Here is a 16,291-nt window from a genome sequence, read left to right on the forward strand (position 1 = left end):
TGTGTGACACAGAAACCTTCCCATGCGTTAGTCATCATACTCGGCTGCTACTAATCAGAACATGCTGCCCATATTCACAAGTACAACAGCCTGAGTCCCCGAGGGGAAAACACAGTCAATGTAGCAGTTTGAGTGGCTGTTCAGTTGGCTTGCTGATTATCTGGCTGGTTGGCTGACTGGTCCTGTTCTTCCTGATGTAGTGGCCAACACATAAAAGTACATTCAACACATGACTTCCCTTTCAAGATGAACTTAAGCGCACAAATGTTTACACTAACATGCCTTGATACACATAGAACGTTCAACCGTGCTTGCATCTGTGAGAGAATATAGGTGCCATTTGGCATGTAGGAACTGTTGATACATAGACGTGGACACACACACACACGCACACACACACACACACACACACACACACACACACACTCACACACACACTCACACACACACACACACACACACACACACACACACACACACACACACTGAGATGCACACAAAAACAACAGGAGGATCAGGCAGGAGGCAGTCTGATTGCTCATCAAGAAGCAAGCGAGAACTGGCGAGAGGCATCAATATGACTGAAGCCTTCTCTCCTGGGCCCACCTGTCGATTACAGTGGTAAAGACAAGCTGCCTGGTGCCTCATTCCCAGCAGCCTCCACTGGGCCTGTAGACACCTGAAGAATTCTGATGCCAGGAGGGAGTAAGGGACCTTCCACTTCACACTGGCAGATACGCAGTAGTAGTTTTGCTACATAAACCATTGAGATAAACAACTCTACAGAGAAATGGAGCGAGGATACAAATCTATCGCTCATGGGGTAGTGATTCAGTCTGTATGGGTGGAACGAGATAGATTAATATCAAACTGTCTACACAAACATGTAAAATGAGATTTTCACAAAGCACAACAATGCATTCCAATGAATTGGCAAATACACAATAGATAGACAGTAACATGTAATTCACAGAACACAAAGCCCATAAAGCGCTGCGGCTATTTACAGCTCAAAAATTCCAAATAGCGTTACAATTAAACTGTGATATTTATCTCCATTTGCCCTCTAGAGTTGAATTATATTTTTTGGATATTTGGCCAAAGGACAACAATCCCATTGTACTGTGTTGCCTTATAATTAGACTAGATTAGAGCAAGATCAGGTAGTTTTTCAATTTATTCTCTGAAGGGTGGGAGGTTTACCCTGTCTGGCTAACTTTACCTTGGACGCAGTACATAAATACGCAAAAATCATGACGATATATGCACTGTTCTTTCTTTCTTTCTTCCTTCCTTCCTTTCTTTCTTTCTTTCTTTCTTTCTTTCTTTCTTTCTTTCTTTCTTTCTTTCTTTCTTTCTTTCCTTTTAACCCAACCAATCCCTCAACTCCAGAGTAAAATACCATATATTTATTAATATATTACACACTCTTATGTGCAGTTTTTTTTTAAAGCGATGAAAGATGAAAGCATAAAGCCCCGATCAGACAGAGCGCTTTTTGCAGTTTGCTAAACGCGGAGCGCTCACCAACAAAAAGTAGCGAGCAAAACGCTTCACTCTCATTGAAAACAACTACAAAAAGCCGCCTCAGGCTGCTAAAAAAGCGCTCTCTCTGATCGGGGCCTAAGCGCAAAAGTGGCCACACTTAAAAGTAGACGCGCTGCTTTAAAAGTTTCAGCACCATGGACAGCTCGCACTCTGAGTAGTGCTACTGAGCGCCTTTTTTGATTTTTCCTCAAACGGTCACTGAGTTAATTTTTAAGGTGTCCTCATGAACTCACCCTGCTGACTTCACGGGAATAAATCTCGACAGTACTCACAGGGCCACGGGATATTGATTTCTATGGAGGTCATTGCTCCTGCTACTATTAATTAGGCAATTTTTTCAAACCTCAAGCTATATGCACATAGGTGATTCAAACCTTGCCTGATATTCAAGCTCCACTAAAAGCTGCTGATCTCAGACCCGTGAAACTTTAATTTGGCCTATAATAATACAGAGACTGTGTTGGTGCGTAGGGTACACGGAGCCACACGCATTATAATCAATAGCTCATGAAGAAACCCCATCTCAATGTGTTATAGACCAAATGATGTCCATTCTATGTGCAATGACGGCCTCTCACTCCACTGCTGCCTTTGCTTCTCCGTTTGAAAGTAGAGGTCGGTGACTCTTCCGAAGCTAGATGGCAGAAGAGCCCCACTGCAGCTGAGCTGCGCTTTGCGCCGTCATCATCCCATCTTTGCATTGCAAATTGCCCAGCCCCATCACTCCCTATAACGGCCCTTCTCGATCTCCAAAATGAAAATCAGAGTTATGGTGGGATTGCCTACCAGGCGAATTTCTTTCATCAGCTTTCGGGACGGGATGCTGCCTGGCTGAGTCTCACCTAAAAGCCCCCTCCTTCCCTCACACGCACACACACACACACACACATAAACCACATGCTGTCATTAACAGAGTTCATTTCTTTCCCAGGATTTACATTCTTCCCATAAAGACATGCCTCCTCCTCCCTTGCCACCCACACCTCAGCGTTCCCACTTCATGATTTGTTACCCACACATCAGCCACATCATAGTTGCACAGGACTCTCTCTCTCTCTCTCTCTCTCTCTCTCTCTCTCTCTCTCTCTCTCTCTCTCTCTCTCTCTCTCTCTCTCTCTCTCTCTGTACATCCCCCTCCCCACCTTCGCCAACGCCACCCTCTCTCTCTCTCTCTCTCTCTCTCTCTCTCTCTCTCTCTCTCTCTCTCTCTCTCTCTCTCTCTCTCTCTCTCTCTCTCTCTCTCTCTCTCTCTCTGTGCTCTGTGCTTGGTTCAATTGCCGATCGATAAAGGCAGCATTCAAATTGTAGGTTAGACTCCTCTCAGTTCTCCGCCGGTTTACAGGGGTTAAAAAGGAAAGATGTTAAACAGCAAACGCAAGAGCGCACCGCCAGAGATCCTCACACTTGATGCCCCTCTCAGCAGAGATGGTTGAGCCCTCATCCAGGTTGCTGTGGTCCTATCCTAAAATCCAGTCTTGCTCACTTCTCTCCTATCAGCTGACACAGCGCGGCGGGCGGCTTTGCCTGTTTCTCCTCTGAGAAGGGAAAGGGGATCCACTTAAACCCGATAGAGAAATAAATAGTCCATAGGTTACATGTGTTAGTTGTGAACATGAAGGGAATTTACAGAGACGGATACTACGACGGATCTATTGAACTACGGGACGTTTTCAACAGGAGATGCGTTAAATGTGGCCGAGGGGACTTTGTTCAAGCCAAAACGATGAGGATTAGGACGGGAATTGTTTTTTGGAATCTCATCTTTTCACTGATGTTCACTTGTGTGAAAGGTACGAAGCACTGCAGCAATTTTCTGTTTTTTTCTGATGCGCTTGCTTGCCCCCGTGTGTGTGTGCGTGTGTGTGTGTGCGCGCATGTGTGTGCGTGCCAGAAATCAAAAGCTTTAACGGTACAGACGTGCGCAAAATAGGCTACCGCGGTTTACTGGATGGAGTTTTAAGGGACGCATTTCACTGGTGTAGCGCTCAATGCAGGCTTTGACTGAGCCGCTCAATAGATATTCTTGCAGTAGCCCACGCTTCTTCTAATAGCCTACGTGAGCTGCTTTTCTTAGTAGGCTAACTAGTGAATTGTTGAGGCGCAAGTGCATGCACTGCAGATTTCCTATAGGATGTTCACAGATTCTAATTTATGTAGGTTAAAGTCGTCCACATTTCCCTTTTTCCGGGCCGACTTTTCAAGTATTTCCGTGGGATTTGCGTCAGAAGGATTTCTTACTAGAAATGTTAACAGGAACCATTTATGGGGCCGAGGCAATTAATACTGTGGAACCAATTTGTCGACTGGGGTTTATCGAACTTACCAGTGCAGGCAGGTGTAAGGTGGGCTTGTTAGTATTCCAGTGGCTCCTTCTCAGTATCTGCCCATTTGAATTCTCGCTGTAGATGATGAGGCAACCTCTGGATCCATGTTTTTCCCCCTAAATTTATTCAGTCTAATGAAAATTTTAGCACGACTGAGCTGCCACTTTTTCTAATAGTTTTTTTTTCTTTAAAGAGCTAGTCCTATTACTTTTTGGAAATCTGAAGCAACAAATTCCTTGACTTTGCACTTAACTATCTGCCCCCGTTTTTATTCCTCATGTTTACCACAGTGATTTGATTCATTCTTCACATACTACTGTCCTGTAGAAATCAGTCAAAGCAATTGTTGCTCATTTGTCACATTGAAATTACCATGTGTTCATCCATTGTTCACTGACATTTAAATATTTACAGAGACAAACAAATCAAAAACAATTTCTTGCTTCCTTGTGAAGTCAGTTACATGTTGATTGTAACGTGTATCTGTATGTGCATGCTGTGTGTGTGTATGTGTGTGTGTGTGTGTGTGTGTGTGTGTGTGTGTGTGTGTGTGTGTGTGTGTGTGTGTGTGTGTGTGTGTGTGTGTGAACTATATATTAAATTTGGCACTTGGTCTGTGAAATTCTCATTTCCGACCAAAATCAAAGCCAAAGAAAAACAGCCTAATCAAATTCCAACCCTCAAAATGTTTTTCTTCTCAGTCTGTTTGTGTTTATTCGGGCATGTGTGTGTATGTGTGTTGATGCACATCCGGTGTGTGAGTGTGCGGCTGTTTATCTGTTGAATGCATGTATGTGTGCCTTAGTATGGGCACTCACAGATATCAATTTACATGCAGATTGTTCAGCCTGTGAGTAATTTTCATGTCTGTCTATTGGGGGTGGATGAAATGTGCAGAATGCATAGCAGCGCCCACCACGAATGAGGCAAGTCAAGTCAAGCAGAGTCGAGCACACTGCTGTTTCATCACCACCCACATTGTGGCAATGTCAGACCTTGAGGCCACTGCCAATCCTCGTAGTTCTGTTACTTATTAGCGAGCCAGCCAGTCAGGAATTGGGGAGGAAGGGGGGAAAGGAGGAGGAGGCCTAGGTCCTCTCTTGGAAAAGAGCAAAGGAAATTGTGACATAGAGCAAGGCAAAGAGGAAGAACCATGGAAAAGCTGTTGTTCCTTTGCTCTGACAGTTGATACAATGTTAGCAGAAGTAAAAAGATAGAGATCCGGCCCATGACTCACACCTCCTGCTAAGATAATGATGCTTAAAAAAGAGGGGGAAAAAACAACCTCTAGCAAAGTTTGTACAACACCAATTTGCTAGAGGTGCTTTTTTCACTGACTTCAAATTAGATTATATTTAGCCAGGTGTGTGGATGGTGTACAGTTATGAGTCTCTGTCCACTCTGAATCTTGGCACTCTAAATTCAATACACTGCCCAGTGGTATTTGAATGCAGAATAATGTTTCTTTATTACAGCAGTCCACTATCAAACAACTTAGGACAAACACTGCAACTATGTCACCTGATCCTGGGGGAATTTATAAAACTACTTGACACAGACACAAATTTAGGAAGCTAAATTTTTTTAAAAACGGCAAAAGACATGGGGCAAATACAAATTGAATTCCTCTACACTGACAGTGAACACATTAGTCTTTCTTATTTTCAGTGCTAGAGCTGCATCTGCCCCTTTGTCTTTTGACAGTCACACTGCATCCATCAGTGCAATGATGAACAATCAAGTTCACAATACAAGAAACCGTGACAGAGCTGAGAGCGTCCCATATTTATGAGATATCCCATGTATAAGCATTAGATAAGGTGATGTGAGAGAGTGGCAATATGCTCAAACTGTAAGCAAAGAGGATCCAGTGTGTAGTTAGGGGGTTTAGCTTCCTGGAACAACCCTTCATATTGCATATGGTTCATATGAAACTGATATAGTACTTAGATACTTTGCAGTTTACAATCTTCTGAAATATTCAGTGTCTGTCTGTTGGGACTTCCTCATTCTGGACAGTTGCAGCAATGACCTGGTATAGAAAAGCAGGAGTGGACATCAATGTGATGGGAAACCACAGGAGAGGACAAACAGAACCAACAGGCACTGGCCTGTTTACCGCACAGACATTAGCATATTGAATGACAGTGAACGATTAATGATAGCGAGCAGATTGTTGAAAATTGTCCATCTGTTGCATCCTGCCCCTTCGGCTTCTTTTAATTACACTGTTTTTTGTTAAATTTCCCTCTAGCCTACACATTTTGACAAAATGTAGTGTTTTTTAAACTCTGTACCTTAACTTTACTTACCTAAAGCCTGTGACCCCACTTGGGCATAGGTTGCCAACAAATGCTCTCCCGGCATCCCAGTCCTGGGTGAATTTTTCCAGGTGTCCAAATGTATGGTCAGTCAATCAAACTCTATACTAGGCAGTTACTAATTGCTGGTAATCAGGTGGGTTCTGCACAGACAGTAATCTGGCCACCGAGCCCTTGATGAAGACTTTCTCTCAATGTGATTATGTAAACAGGCTGGAAAGGGCTGCTGGGGCTAATCAGGATTACAATTTGTCTGTGTAATTATACACTATCTACAGGGAATGCAGGGCATTATCCCACTGCCCCTCAGGTTTTTGATCTGCACAACAGTAGATGAAGAAGAGAGGTACAAGAAAACGGTGGACACTTGTCAGAACTGGAAAGAACAATATACTGTTTTCCAGGACACAGGAAGTGGGAACAGTAAACATTTTACTCTCTAGAGTCGTGATGCCTCTGTTAGTTCTGACATCTCACTGGATAGTCCTGGTGGTGCACCAAAATACTGCTTTGCTCACCTACTGGCCCTCTCTCCTGGGCCAGGCTCTTAGATGTTGCTGACAAGTCCTGCAAAGGCTGGATATAGTTTGCTCGTTCTGATTAAGTCAGTTCTTCTCAAGTATCAGCTTTAATATAAGCAGTACTCTTGGGGGAGAGAGATTGGCAATATCTTGTCTTCAGGAAGAAAAGCTCACTATTTGTTGAGATTAAATGTAAAAGGTTGAGGTGAGGCTGTTTCTAGAGCCAAGGCTGCAGATTCAAGGTGGACTGTCTTCTATACTTCAGGTGCCATTTTCAGAGGGGATTAAACTCTGTCAACTGTCTACAGGCACATGGGCTGTATATATGCATTTATTTGGCTTTATCCATGCTGTGGTTAAAATCTAGAAACCTGACCTGACAAATTGTGATATTTGCTATCTACATTGAGGTTGGGATTTATTTATGCAGTGATGAGTTGACTAATGTCAGTAAAAGGGAGTGTAAATGCCACAAATCAATAATTTTAAGTGACATGTAACTTATGACCCACTAACAGTATTTCCTTTGTGTCATAAGAAGCAAAATATTATTCATACAATTGGATTTTTTAAAGCATGGTTAAGAAATGTATTCACATTATATCATACTCACAGTATTATTCTTTATAAGTACTATACTTCATAACCTTTGACCATGACATACCCACGTACCCTCACAAATCCTCCTCTGCAGTGAGCATTGCTGCTCTTGTTTGTGTCTGTGGCTGTCGACTGGATTTTTGATATGTGACAGGTGAGGAGGCAGGTACGAAACATGGTCTGGGAAACAGAGTGTGGTGATGTGAAGGTAACTGAAGAGGTAGACTGCTTAGTGGAAGTTGCTGTGATTCCACGGCATATTTTTAAAGAAATTAAAATGAAAGGTGAGGATACCATGAAAAATACTGTTCAGACTCTCAACTCGCTATCAGTTTTGAGGAGACAACACAAGGGACTGCATATTTTCCACAGCAGGGAAAATACAGCAGATCTAGACAGGTCAACCATGCAATGTAATTTCAATTGTCTATGAGATGCTTTCATATCAGGTATATTGGAAGTTAAAAAAGTGGAAAAAATGTAATCTCTCTCATACTGCAAAATATCATTGATTAACTAATCATCTTATTTTCGGGTCCCTTGCAGTGTACAATGGCCTTTCACTCTTCTCTGTGGAGCTGCATGTATTAAAGCAAGTATTCATTGATCTTTGTCTATTCTCAGTTAAAACCAGGTCTACTTTTGGTCAACAGCATTAACAAGGACACACATTGTCACTGAAAGAAAGAAGCTGAGCCTAGGCCCAGTCAATATCACTGAATTGCAGTGCCAGCAGTTCAGACCTTCAGTTCCAGTCCAACCTGTAGCATCTGAAGGCAATGAAAGTAACAGAAGCACGCAAGGTTAGATCAGCAGATACAGACATCTACAGGCATGGAAACATCTTACACTCCTATGCAAAAAGGCAATAAGTGTCCCAAATGTTTTGTTTGGGAGGTGTTTTTTTTTAAAGTAAAATTTCTAATACCTGCTCGGTGTGGGTTGGTGTGTACAGATGAAGTGACTTGTCTGATGGACAAAAACCTTATAAATCCTAATGTTAAGCCTGATCCACAAGTATGTAGAAAGGAAAATGAATGCAAAACAAAAACCATCAAATAAAAATGGAACACAACAAGCTGAGGGTCAAATGGTAAATGTTAAAAGTGTCAAATGGTAAATGTTAAAAACACTCCAAGATGCAAGGAAAACAAAAGGTTTTAAAAAACTGCAGCTGCACTACCTGCAGGTGGTGCAAATTTTCAAAATGCAGAAAACTGCTACTTTCTTTGCCTGTAGATAGCATATTCAACATGTCTAATCTGCAGGTCTAAACTCCTGCTGCCTTTACTTTTCTCTCCTACAGTGAAACAGGTTGTGACATGTAGGATGGCAAAAGAGCTAATGAAGTGGTGTATACATTTGTGACTACTTGTGAAATGAGTTTCCTTTGAGTTTCATGAGATGCTTTGCATTTAAAATCACTATGTGAATGGACTGTTAACGGGAAAATGTTTACTGGGAGTGTGAAAAACTCTGCTGTTGTCTTTAGAAGATTGATTTTTGTTGTCTGCTTCTCTCCTTTACCTTTTTTTGGTGGAAATGGAGTTTGAATTGTTTGTTTGGATGATCCATTATGATTTTGTTGTCCTGTTCAAGGCTGCATTCTGTAATTTGTGCTCTATTCTGTATGCACAGCATCTATTGCACGTCTGTCCATCCTGGGGGAGGGATCCCTCCTGTGTTCCTCTTTCTGAGGTTTCTTTCATTTTTTAGAGAGTTTTTCTTTATTCAAATTGAGGGTCTAAGGACAGATGATGTTGTATTGCTGTGCAGACTGTAAAGCCCCTGAAGCACATTTGTGATTTGTGATACTGGGCTATATAAAATATATATAGTACAAATAAATCTGACTTGAAATTGATAAGATCAGAGACTAGAGAGACAGCTGTCCTATATTAGATGTGTTGTTGGATCACGGTTTTGTGTTGTACAGCAGCTCTCACCATGGTGGCCTGGCATCAGGTGCAATATGGCTCAGTAGCACTTTGAGGAGGTATTGGTGTCTAGCCATAAAATACTGTATCTGCTGGGAAGTAGCTAAAGCACCAGCAGCACTCTGACATTAGGAGACTGTTATTATTCTTGGCCAAGCAGACACAAAACCTCTGTTATTTCCTTATGCCATTGTGGGCACATTTGTGCATGTGCCAGCTGTGTTTCAGTATGGCAGTGTATTTGATTTTAGTATTTTTCACCTCACTGGTTGGCAATTTAAAACCACCAAATGGAATATTCAGAGCCTTTTCCCAAATTGCAGTGACACACTCACGAGGTAATAGTAATTCTCTAGAAAACCTCTTTTCTGTTTCTGTTGTATGGAGCCCATTTCCCTTTCATCAAGCATGCAGACAAGCATGGTGAGGGACTGCGATAATGCACATCCTATCCTAGTATGAATTGTGAAGGTGCAGCACAGCCTTGCAGATAAAATCCTTCTCTATGGGGACATCAATTTAAGATTTCTGTCTACTAAGGTTGGTTTCTTGGTCCTAGCAGTCATCATTGTTGTGTTCCTGCTTGTGTTAATGATATATTATGTTTTCTTCCACCCACATATTATGTATTTGGCTCAGAGTACAGCTTGTCATATATCTGGGAGAAGAGTGAGATCAGATTTCCAAAAACAAAATTATCTCTAAATATAACTCTTAAGTGCTGCAGTAGCTCTGACTTGATATGGTGCAGACCCTGAAGATTCATGATCTAAAGGTATGACAACAGACCAGCAACAAAGGGGTTTTGTTTCTCTCCCTTCTGCTTTTCCATTAAGTTCAAAGGAAGCATAATTTAGACTTTTAATTCTCTTTTATTTTTTACTGTTCTGGAGGTTTCAGTCTTACACAGATCACTTTATTAACCATGACAGTGCATCTGAAAAGTATTTCCCACAGCAGCACTCATCTGTCTTCAGAAAACTGGACTTGATAAAACCAAAAAGGAGTATCTATGTATAACAGTACAGTTTCTCTTTGCAGTGTTTTACAGCAAGACAGGAAGTGTGCCGCAAATGAAGCCTGCCAGGATGTTTGTTGACCTTTGTTTTGCTTGGTAAGGGATCTTTCTGCTCCATGCTCTGTAGCCAAGCCTCGCTGATGGATATCTCTATATTGGCTGACTCACCTTTAAGGTCAGGTGCAAATCAATGCAGGTTTTTTTGTACTTTAACTTTGATTGCTAGGAGTGATGCAGTTGCCTCCCTCCTCTGTTTGTGATAGCCCATCGTTATGAACAATGAAGAAATACTATCCGGCGGAAGAGGTGTCCTTGGCTACACATACACTACAGTCAGTCGTGGGGAAACTGAGTATCAAGCAGGGAGAGAAAATAATAGCATGCCAAAAATAAGTCAAGTAGAGGAGCTTGAAAGCGCATAGCTCAGTAGGCTTGTGGATATTGGGCTTAGGATTTGTTTGAAGAAAGATACTGTGATGTATGAAGGGTGAAAGCAAAACACTATTCATGTATAGATCGACTGGTGACCCAAGTGGTGTTTAAAGCAAGACTCATTTCTTTTTAAAAAGCCTGCAATTTAGCATTTTAGTATTATTTAGTTTTTTGTCTAATCAAATATTAATTTTAACCACATGGCTGTGAGCATTTATGCACTGCATGCATGCAGAGTATTTGCAATTAGGTCATAAAGTCCATATTTTGAGATTTTATTTGTAATGATTGGTTAGGCATATGATGACACTTGACATTTATCACTAGTAGTTGGTCATACAGAATATTTATGTTAAAAATGGTGAGAGAATCTTACAAATCACTTATTACATGTCTGTTAACTTTCAATACTCTTAAGCTAAAGACACCACTTCACATATATATATATATATATATATATATAAAACACAACCATTTGTATTTGCTATTTAAACATCAGGCCCTGGTTAAACTGATAAAGAATGATAAATTGACTTAAACATTCATTCATTTTCTTTACTGCTTATCCTCTAGACTCTAGAGGGTCATGGGGGAGCTGGAGCCAATCTCAGCTGACATTGGGCAGGTCGCCAGTCAATCACAGGGCTGACATATATAGACAGACAACCATTCACACCTAAGGGCAATTTAGAGTCACCACTTAAGCTAACCTGAATTTTTGTCTGTGGGAGGAAGCCGGAGTGCCTGGAGAGAAACCCTGCAGGCAGGGGGAGAACATGCAAACTACATACAGAGAGGCACTAGCAAGCCTGTGGGTTTGAACCCAGAACCCTCTTTTTGTGAAGTAACAGTGCTAAACATTGCACCACCATACTGCCCGGAGCTTTAGCACAGCAGTGATAATACATAATATGGTATCTTAAAGAATTCTATCTCTGTGCAGTAGAAAAGCTCAGCTTTCTAAAGAGAGGAACTGTAATTGGACTTGAAACATTAAAGTCTCATGAGTACAGTCTCAGAGAAAGGAACTAGTTTGCTTTTACCTTTGTTGGTCCCTATAGGCTCAGTGCATGACACATGGATGACACTGGCTGCAATAAAGTCAGCAGTTGGGTGCCATTACACAGCTGTAGCTAAGGTGGTGAGGCAAGTTTGCTTTTATGATAGTTGGTGGTTCAGTCCCTGGCTCCTGTTTTCTACTTTTTTAAAATTTCTTGATACAAGAGAGACTAAATCCCCTTGTCAGGCATGTTTACCCAGTTTGCCTTACATGAACATCTGCTCCTACTGCCTCTGATTGCCTCCGACCCAGATATTTTTACCCTAACCCTAACGATCTCAGTACCCAAACCTAACCAATCGGCCCTTGGGTATCTTCATGGGATCACAAGGAAGCATGCCTGACAAGGGCATTTAGTCTTTGCCATCCTTATACACTTTGACATTGTTGATGCAGTATGTTTGTTTGGATGCTGTAGAAAGTGTAGTCCTTTCACAGGGTCCAAAGACAAATATCAAATCATCAAATATTCTTACACAGACGACTCACATCTCATGCTCTCCTGCTGTTTATTTGACCACTCATCAAAATGATCTTTAGACATGTAACTAATGAACAAACTCAAAACAAGCACTATTTTATATCTAATGAATCATCACTGTTGATTTCCAGATGGTCAATGCACACAAGTCTCTTTGAAATCTTTAGTTCACAACCGAAATGCTACTTTGAGGAAAATATGTGTTGTAGCTTCTTTAAGAGCAGTTACATGTTTACACTGACTGGTGCCAAATGGGGGTGCTACACTTTTCAATTGTCTGTAGACTGAATGTCTCAAATATACTGAATATCTTAAATACTCCACAAAGGGATTGTTATAAGCCACAGGATTTGGTTAGATTAGATAAACTTTATTATCCAATTGGAAAAAAATGCTTTGGACATGCAGGTTGCCTCATAAACTGAGAGAAAATAGACAGCTGATAAAAGACAAATACATTGCATTAGACAGCAGATAAATTCAATACCCTTAAAGGACAATATAACAAATGGAACACAATAAATTTGCCAAACTAAGTGCTGCAATCTTTCATCACAATTCAACAGTTTCACTGCTGGTGGAAGAGAAGAGTTTGTCTAGCTGTGAAATCTGCCCTGTGGGATCCTGAAGCAACTAAGTGAAGAGAACAGGTCAAACTGTGAATAGTTATTTTCTGAGCCTATTTAATGATGGTTTGTTCAGAAATAGTCGATTGGGATGAGCGATCCCTCATACCCACCAGCAATCATCCATTACCCAATGGTTTGTCACTTGTAATAATTTGGATGCCTGTAATCGACTCATCCTCCCCTATCTTTGCCGCGCATAATAATTTCTCTTTATTGCCCAACTACAAATCTACATCATTGGTGGAGGACAACAAATTTATTGGATATATAAGGGGCATCTGTGCCTTAGTCCATGCTGTAGAGAGTTCTCTGTTTATTGTCCAGTTTTATAAAGTCCAACTGAAATGCTGCCTCTCATTTTGTTCCATACTTAAAGTAAACAGCAAACTATTAAAATAACCTATTTAGCTGGCAACAAATTTGTTTAGGCCCTGAAAGTAATGGGATACCCTCTGTGATGCATTATGTATTTTGTTTACAAAATCAATGTTATTTTTCACCCATAAAAGGTACAGTACTGTGGTTCATTATCTGGTTCATTCTGCTCCCTAATCTCTATTCACTGGACATAGAAAATAGAATCACATTCTTGTCTTGCCCTTTTGCATTAGTGAGGAGCTCTACAAGGCCAAGGACTCATATAAATATGCATGTACACACACACACACACAAACACACACACACACACACACACACACAAACGTATAATTCCGACTGACAAACACTGTCTCATCTGGATGGGAGACAACTGCCATTTTCCCGTCTGAATTTCGCTCAGCAAATATAACAATCAGTTACGAGCATCAGAGGTATGGTGTGGTGGAAATGTGGTATCTGTGTGTATATCCAAAAGGCCAGAGGTAAATGTAACTATCTGAGGAACAGCTGGGACCGTTCGAGGGCTGTCTGTCAGCTGGCTTTTGCTGCCTGCTGAGGCCCCTGTTTCTACCACTTGTGCGTTATGATACTGATTCATATTTCTGAACCCCATTTTCCCCACTGTGCATTCACAACATGTTGTAAATTTAATTTCTCATCACAATTTATGGCCGATGTTGCAGTGTGGCGCTAACATGGGGTCGATGAAAACCCCAAGGAGTGTGTTTTACAATTGAAGTGATGATGGAGGTCAGAAAAGGTAGCTAAGCAGTGACAGTGTAAGAGACGCCATAGTGTAGGTCAAAGTGCTAAATGGATTTAATGCATGTCCCCTCTCCTGTACAAGCAAGCACATGTTGTTGCTGCATTTTTCTTTGAAGTAACAAGATTGATGTTTACATGTTCTTTTTATAGATACAGCTTTTATGGAGAGGACCGTGCTTAACATATTACAAGCTTGTATGATTCACAGCATTGAAAAGGAGGATTTTAATTCATAATAGATAGCTTATAGAAAAAAACAAGGAGGGCAATAGATAGAAAATGAGAGGAAGAGTTGCAGAGCAGGGAGGGAGAGGGGTATAAAGACGAGAGCCAGGGAACAATTGGCTCAAGAGGCAGGGGATGAAAAAGGTGAGTGAGACAGAGCGAAGGTGAGAAAGAAAGAGGTTGAGGGGGGATACTAAGAGGAAGAAAAACACAGATGGTGTGAGTGAGTTACGGGGATAATGAGGGATGAAAGGAATACACAGATCTGAGAAGCAGAATGAGGGAGAGAGAGGCAGAAAGTGAGAAAGAGATATCTTGGCAATGAGCATCTGTTCTGTCATCCCCAGGACATCAGAACAATCAGCCACACAAACACTGCTAAGCAGTTCACACAAACAGCATTACTCGGAATAGTTCACAACATTAGTCATCTAATGCTTGACAAACACAGAAATATATCAGGGACTAATAGAGGGTGCTATGTTTGCTGTAGTTATTAACTTTGGGTGAAAGAAGAGAGCCTCAAACAAAATTGACGTTGCTTGACTCTTGCCTTCTGAAATTGTAGTGGTCTAATTTGGTGTAAATCTGCTTCTGAGCCTGCTACTGTGCTCTGTTGGTTTTCCTCAAACAGGGTTGCTTCAGGTTTATTTTGTCCTAAAATGGCTCTCACACTGAAGAGGGCCTTCGTACTCAGCCATGTAATTTAATAAAAAAAAGACATTTCTGAGACATCTTTCAGAGTGTGAAACATTTTTCTGACTTTTGGTGCAGTTACAAACCTGTGTGATATCATTACCACATCTTATGTCTAGTTTACTTGACTTGCACTCATGGTAATGTAGCAGCAATCGAAACTGCATGTCTATGGCTTCATATATTTTTAATTTGGCTGTTTTAGCTGCTTCTCTCTAACACACTTCAATCAAGTATTACTAATGGTCATTGTGTTGCAAGATTGAAATCGAGTTCCCCAGCAATTTAGTGTTGCTCTTCAATATAGTTGGAGGACTCACAAGAGACTGAATTTTTTTTAAAAGAAAAAGAAAAAGAATAATGGTCAAAATTAAAGCCGCAGAAGCCAAGAGATCACCTGACATTTTAAACACTGGGTTCTACATTTCCCATAATGCAGCTGAATAGCATCTTTGACTAGTCCCCTCTATGTCCTTCATGTTCATCATACCACACCTCTAGTTTGTAACACAGGCTTTTATATTTCAGACTTCATAAAGCTCTCCAGGACCATAAAAGGTACAACAAAAAGACATGACATTTCACAGACTCAGTAGTGACAATTAAACTGAACTTTATGTGTAAAATCTGTGCCCCTTTGACAAAAACTGCTGAAATGTAAAATAAACAAATAATAAAGTTTGTACTTTGCCTCTAAATAATCATACATCTTAGACAAATTTAAGATAATGTTGTGTTGATATATAATATATTTGTTGCTCCTACCATTATTGTTGGATTTGTTGTGCAACTGAATTATCTTGGTGTCAGTATTCATATTGTGTAATGTTATGCATTGTGCATACACACTGTCAAATTAGTTAAAAACACAAGCAAATTATAGCCTCAAGAAAAATATTTTTGGGTAAAGCTTTGTAATGAGCAAAGAGGATATGGATCACACATTTAATAAGTAGGCCCAATGTCACTTCATGGATTTGTGACAACTTAAGGTAAATAATCAGAAACATGTAACAATATACTATGAAAAAAACATCAAGTAATAACAAACATCACATTTTTGCATGGCTGCTACATTGTAGTTTCTCATCTCTCAAAAATACCCACAATACTTTTTTTAGCCATTCTCAAGATGTGGTTGCATTGCTAAAGAGGGCTGTCCTGCTAATTACGATATTCCCAAGAGCGCTTGAAAGCAGCAATAATGCACCATGGCACAGGTTGGATCATGTTGACCCTGTAGGCAGTATATCAGTGCTGCAAATTCACCATGATTACCCTGTTTGCTCTATGGTAGCGGAAATAATTGCATCTTAGACATGCAACAAACCTTGGCGAGAATTTATACCCACAGCT

General features: G+C 40.8%; 1 protein-coding gene across 1 annotated transcript in view; it reads left to right on the forward strand.

Annotated features, from left to right (window-relative positions):
* Nucleotides 1-3,160: 3,160 nt before the first annotated feature.
* The window catches only part of LOC133984078 (CUB and sushi domain-containing protein 3-like), a 212,287-nt gene continuing 199,156 nt past the window's right edge, over nt 3,161-16,291 (forward strand). The window contains exon 1 of the mRNA XM_062423328.1: nt 3,161-3,338. Coding sequence (XP_062279312.1) covers nt 3,161-3,338 — 178 coding nt within the window. The remainder of the gene's footprint in view (nt 3,339-16,291) is intronic.

This window comes from Scomber scombrus, chromosome 7 (assembly GCF_963691925.1).
Source record: "Scomber scombrus chromosome 7, fScoSco1.1, whole genome shotgun sequence".
Classification (NCBI taxonomy): domain Eukaryota; kingdom Metazoa; phylum Chordata; class Actinopteri; order Scombriformes; family Scombridae; genus Scomber; species Scomber scombrus.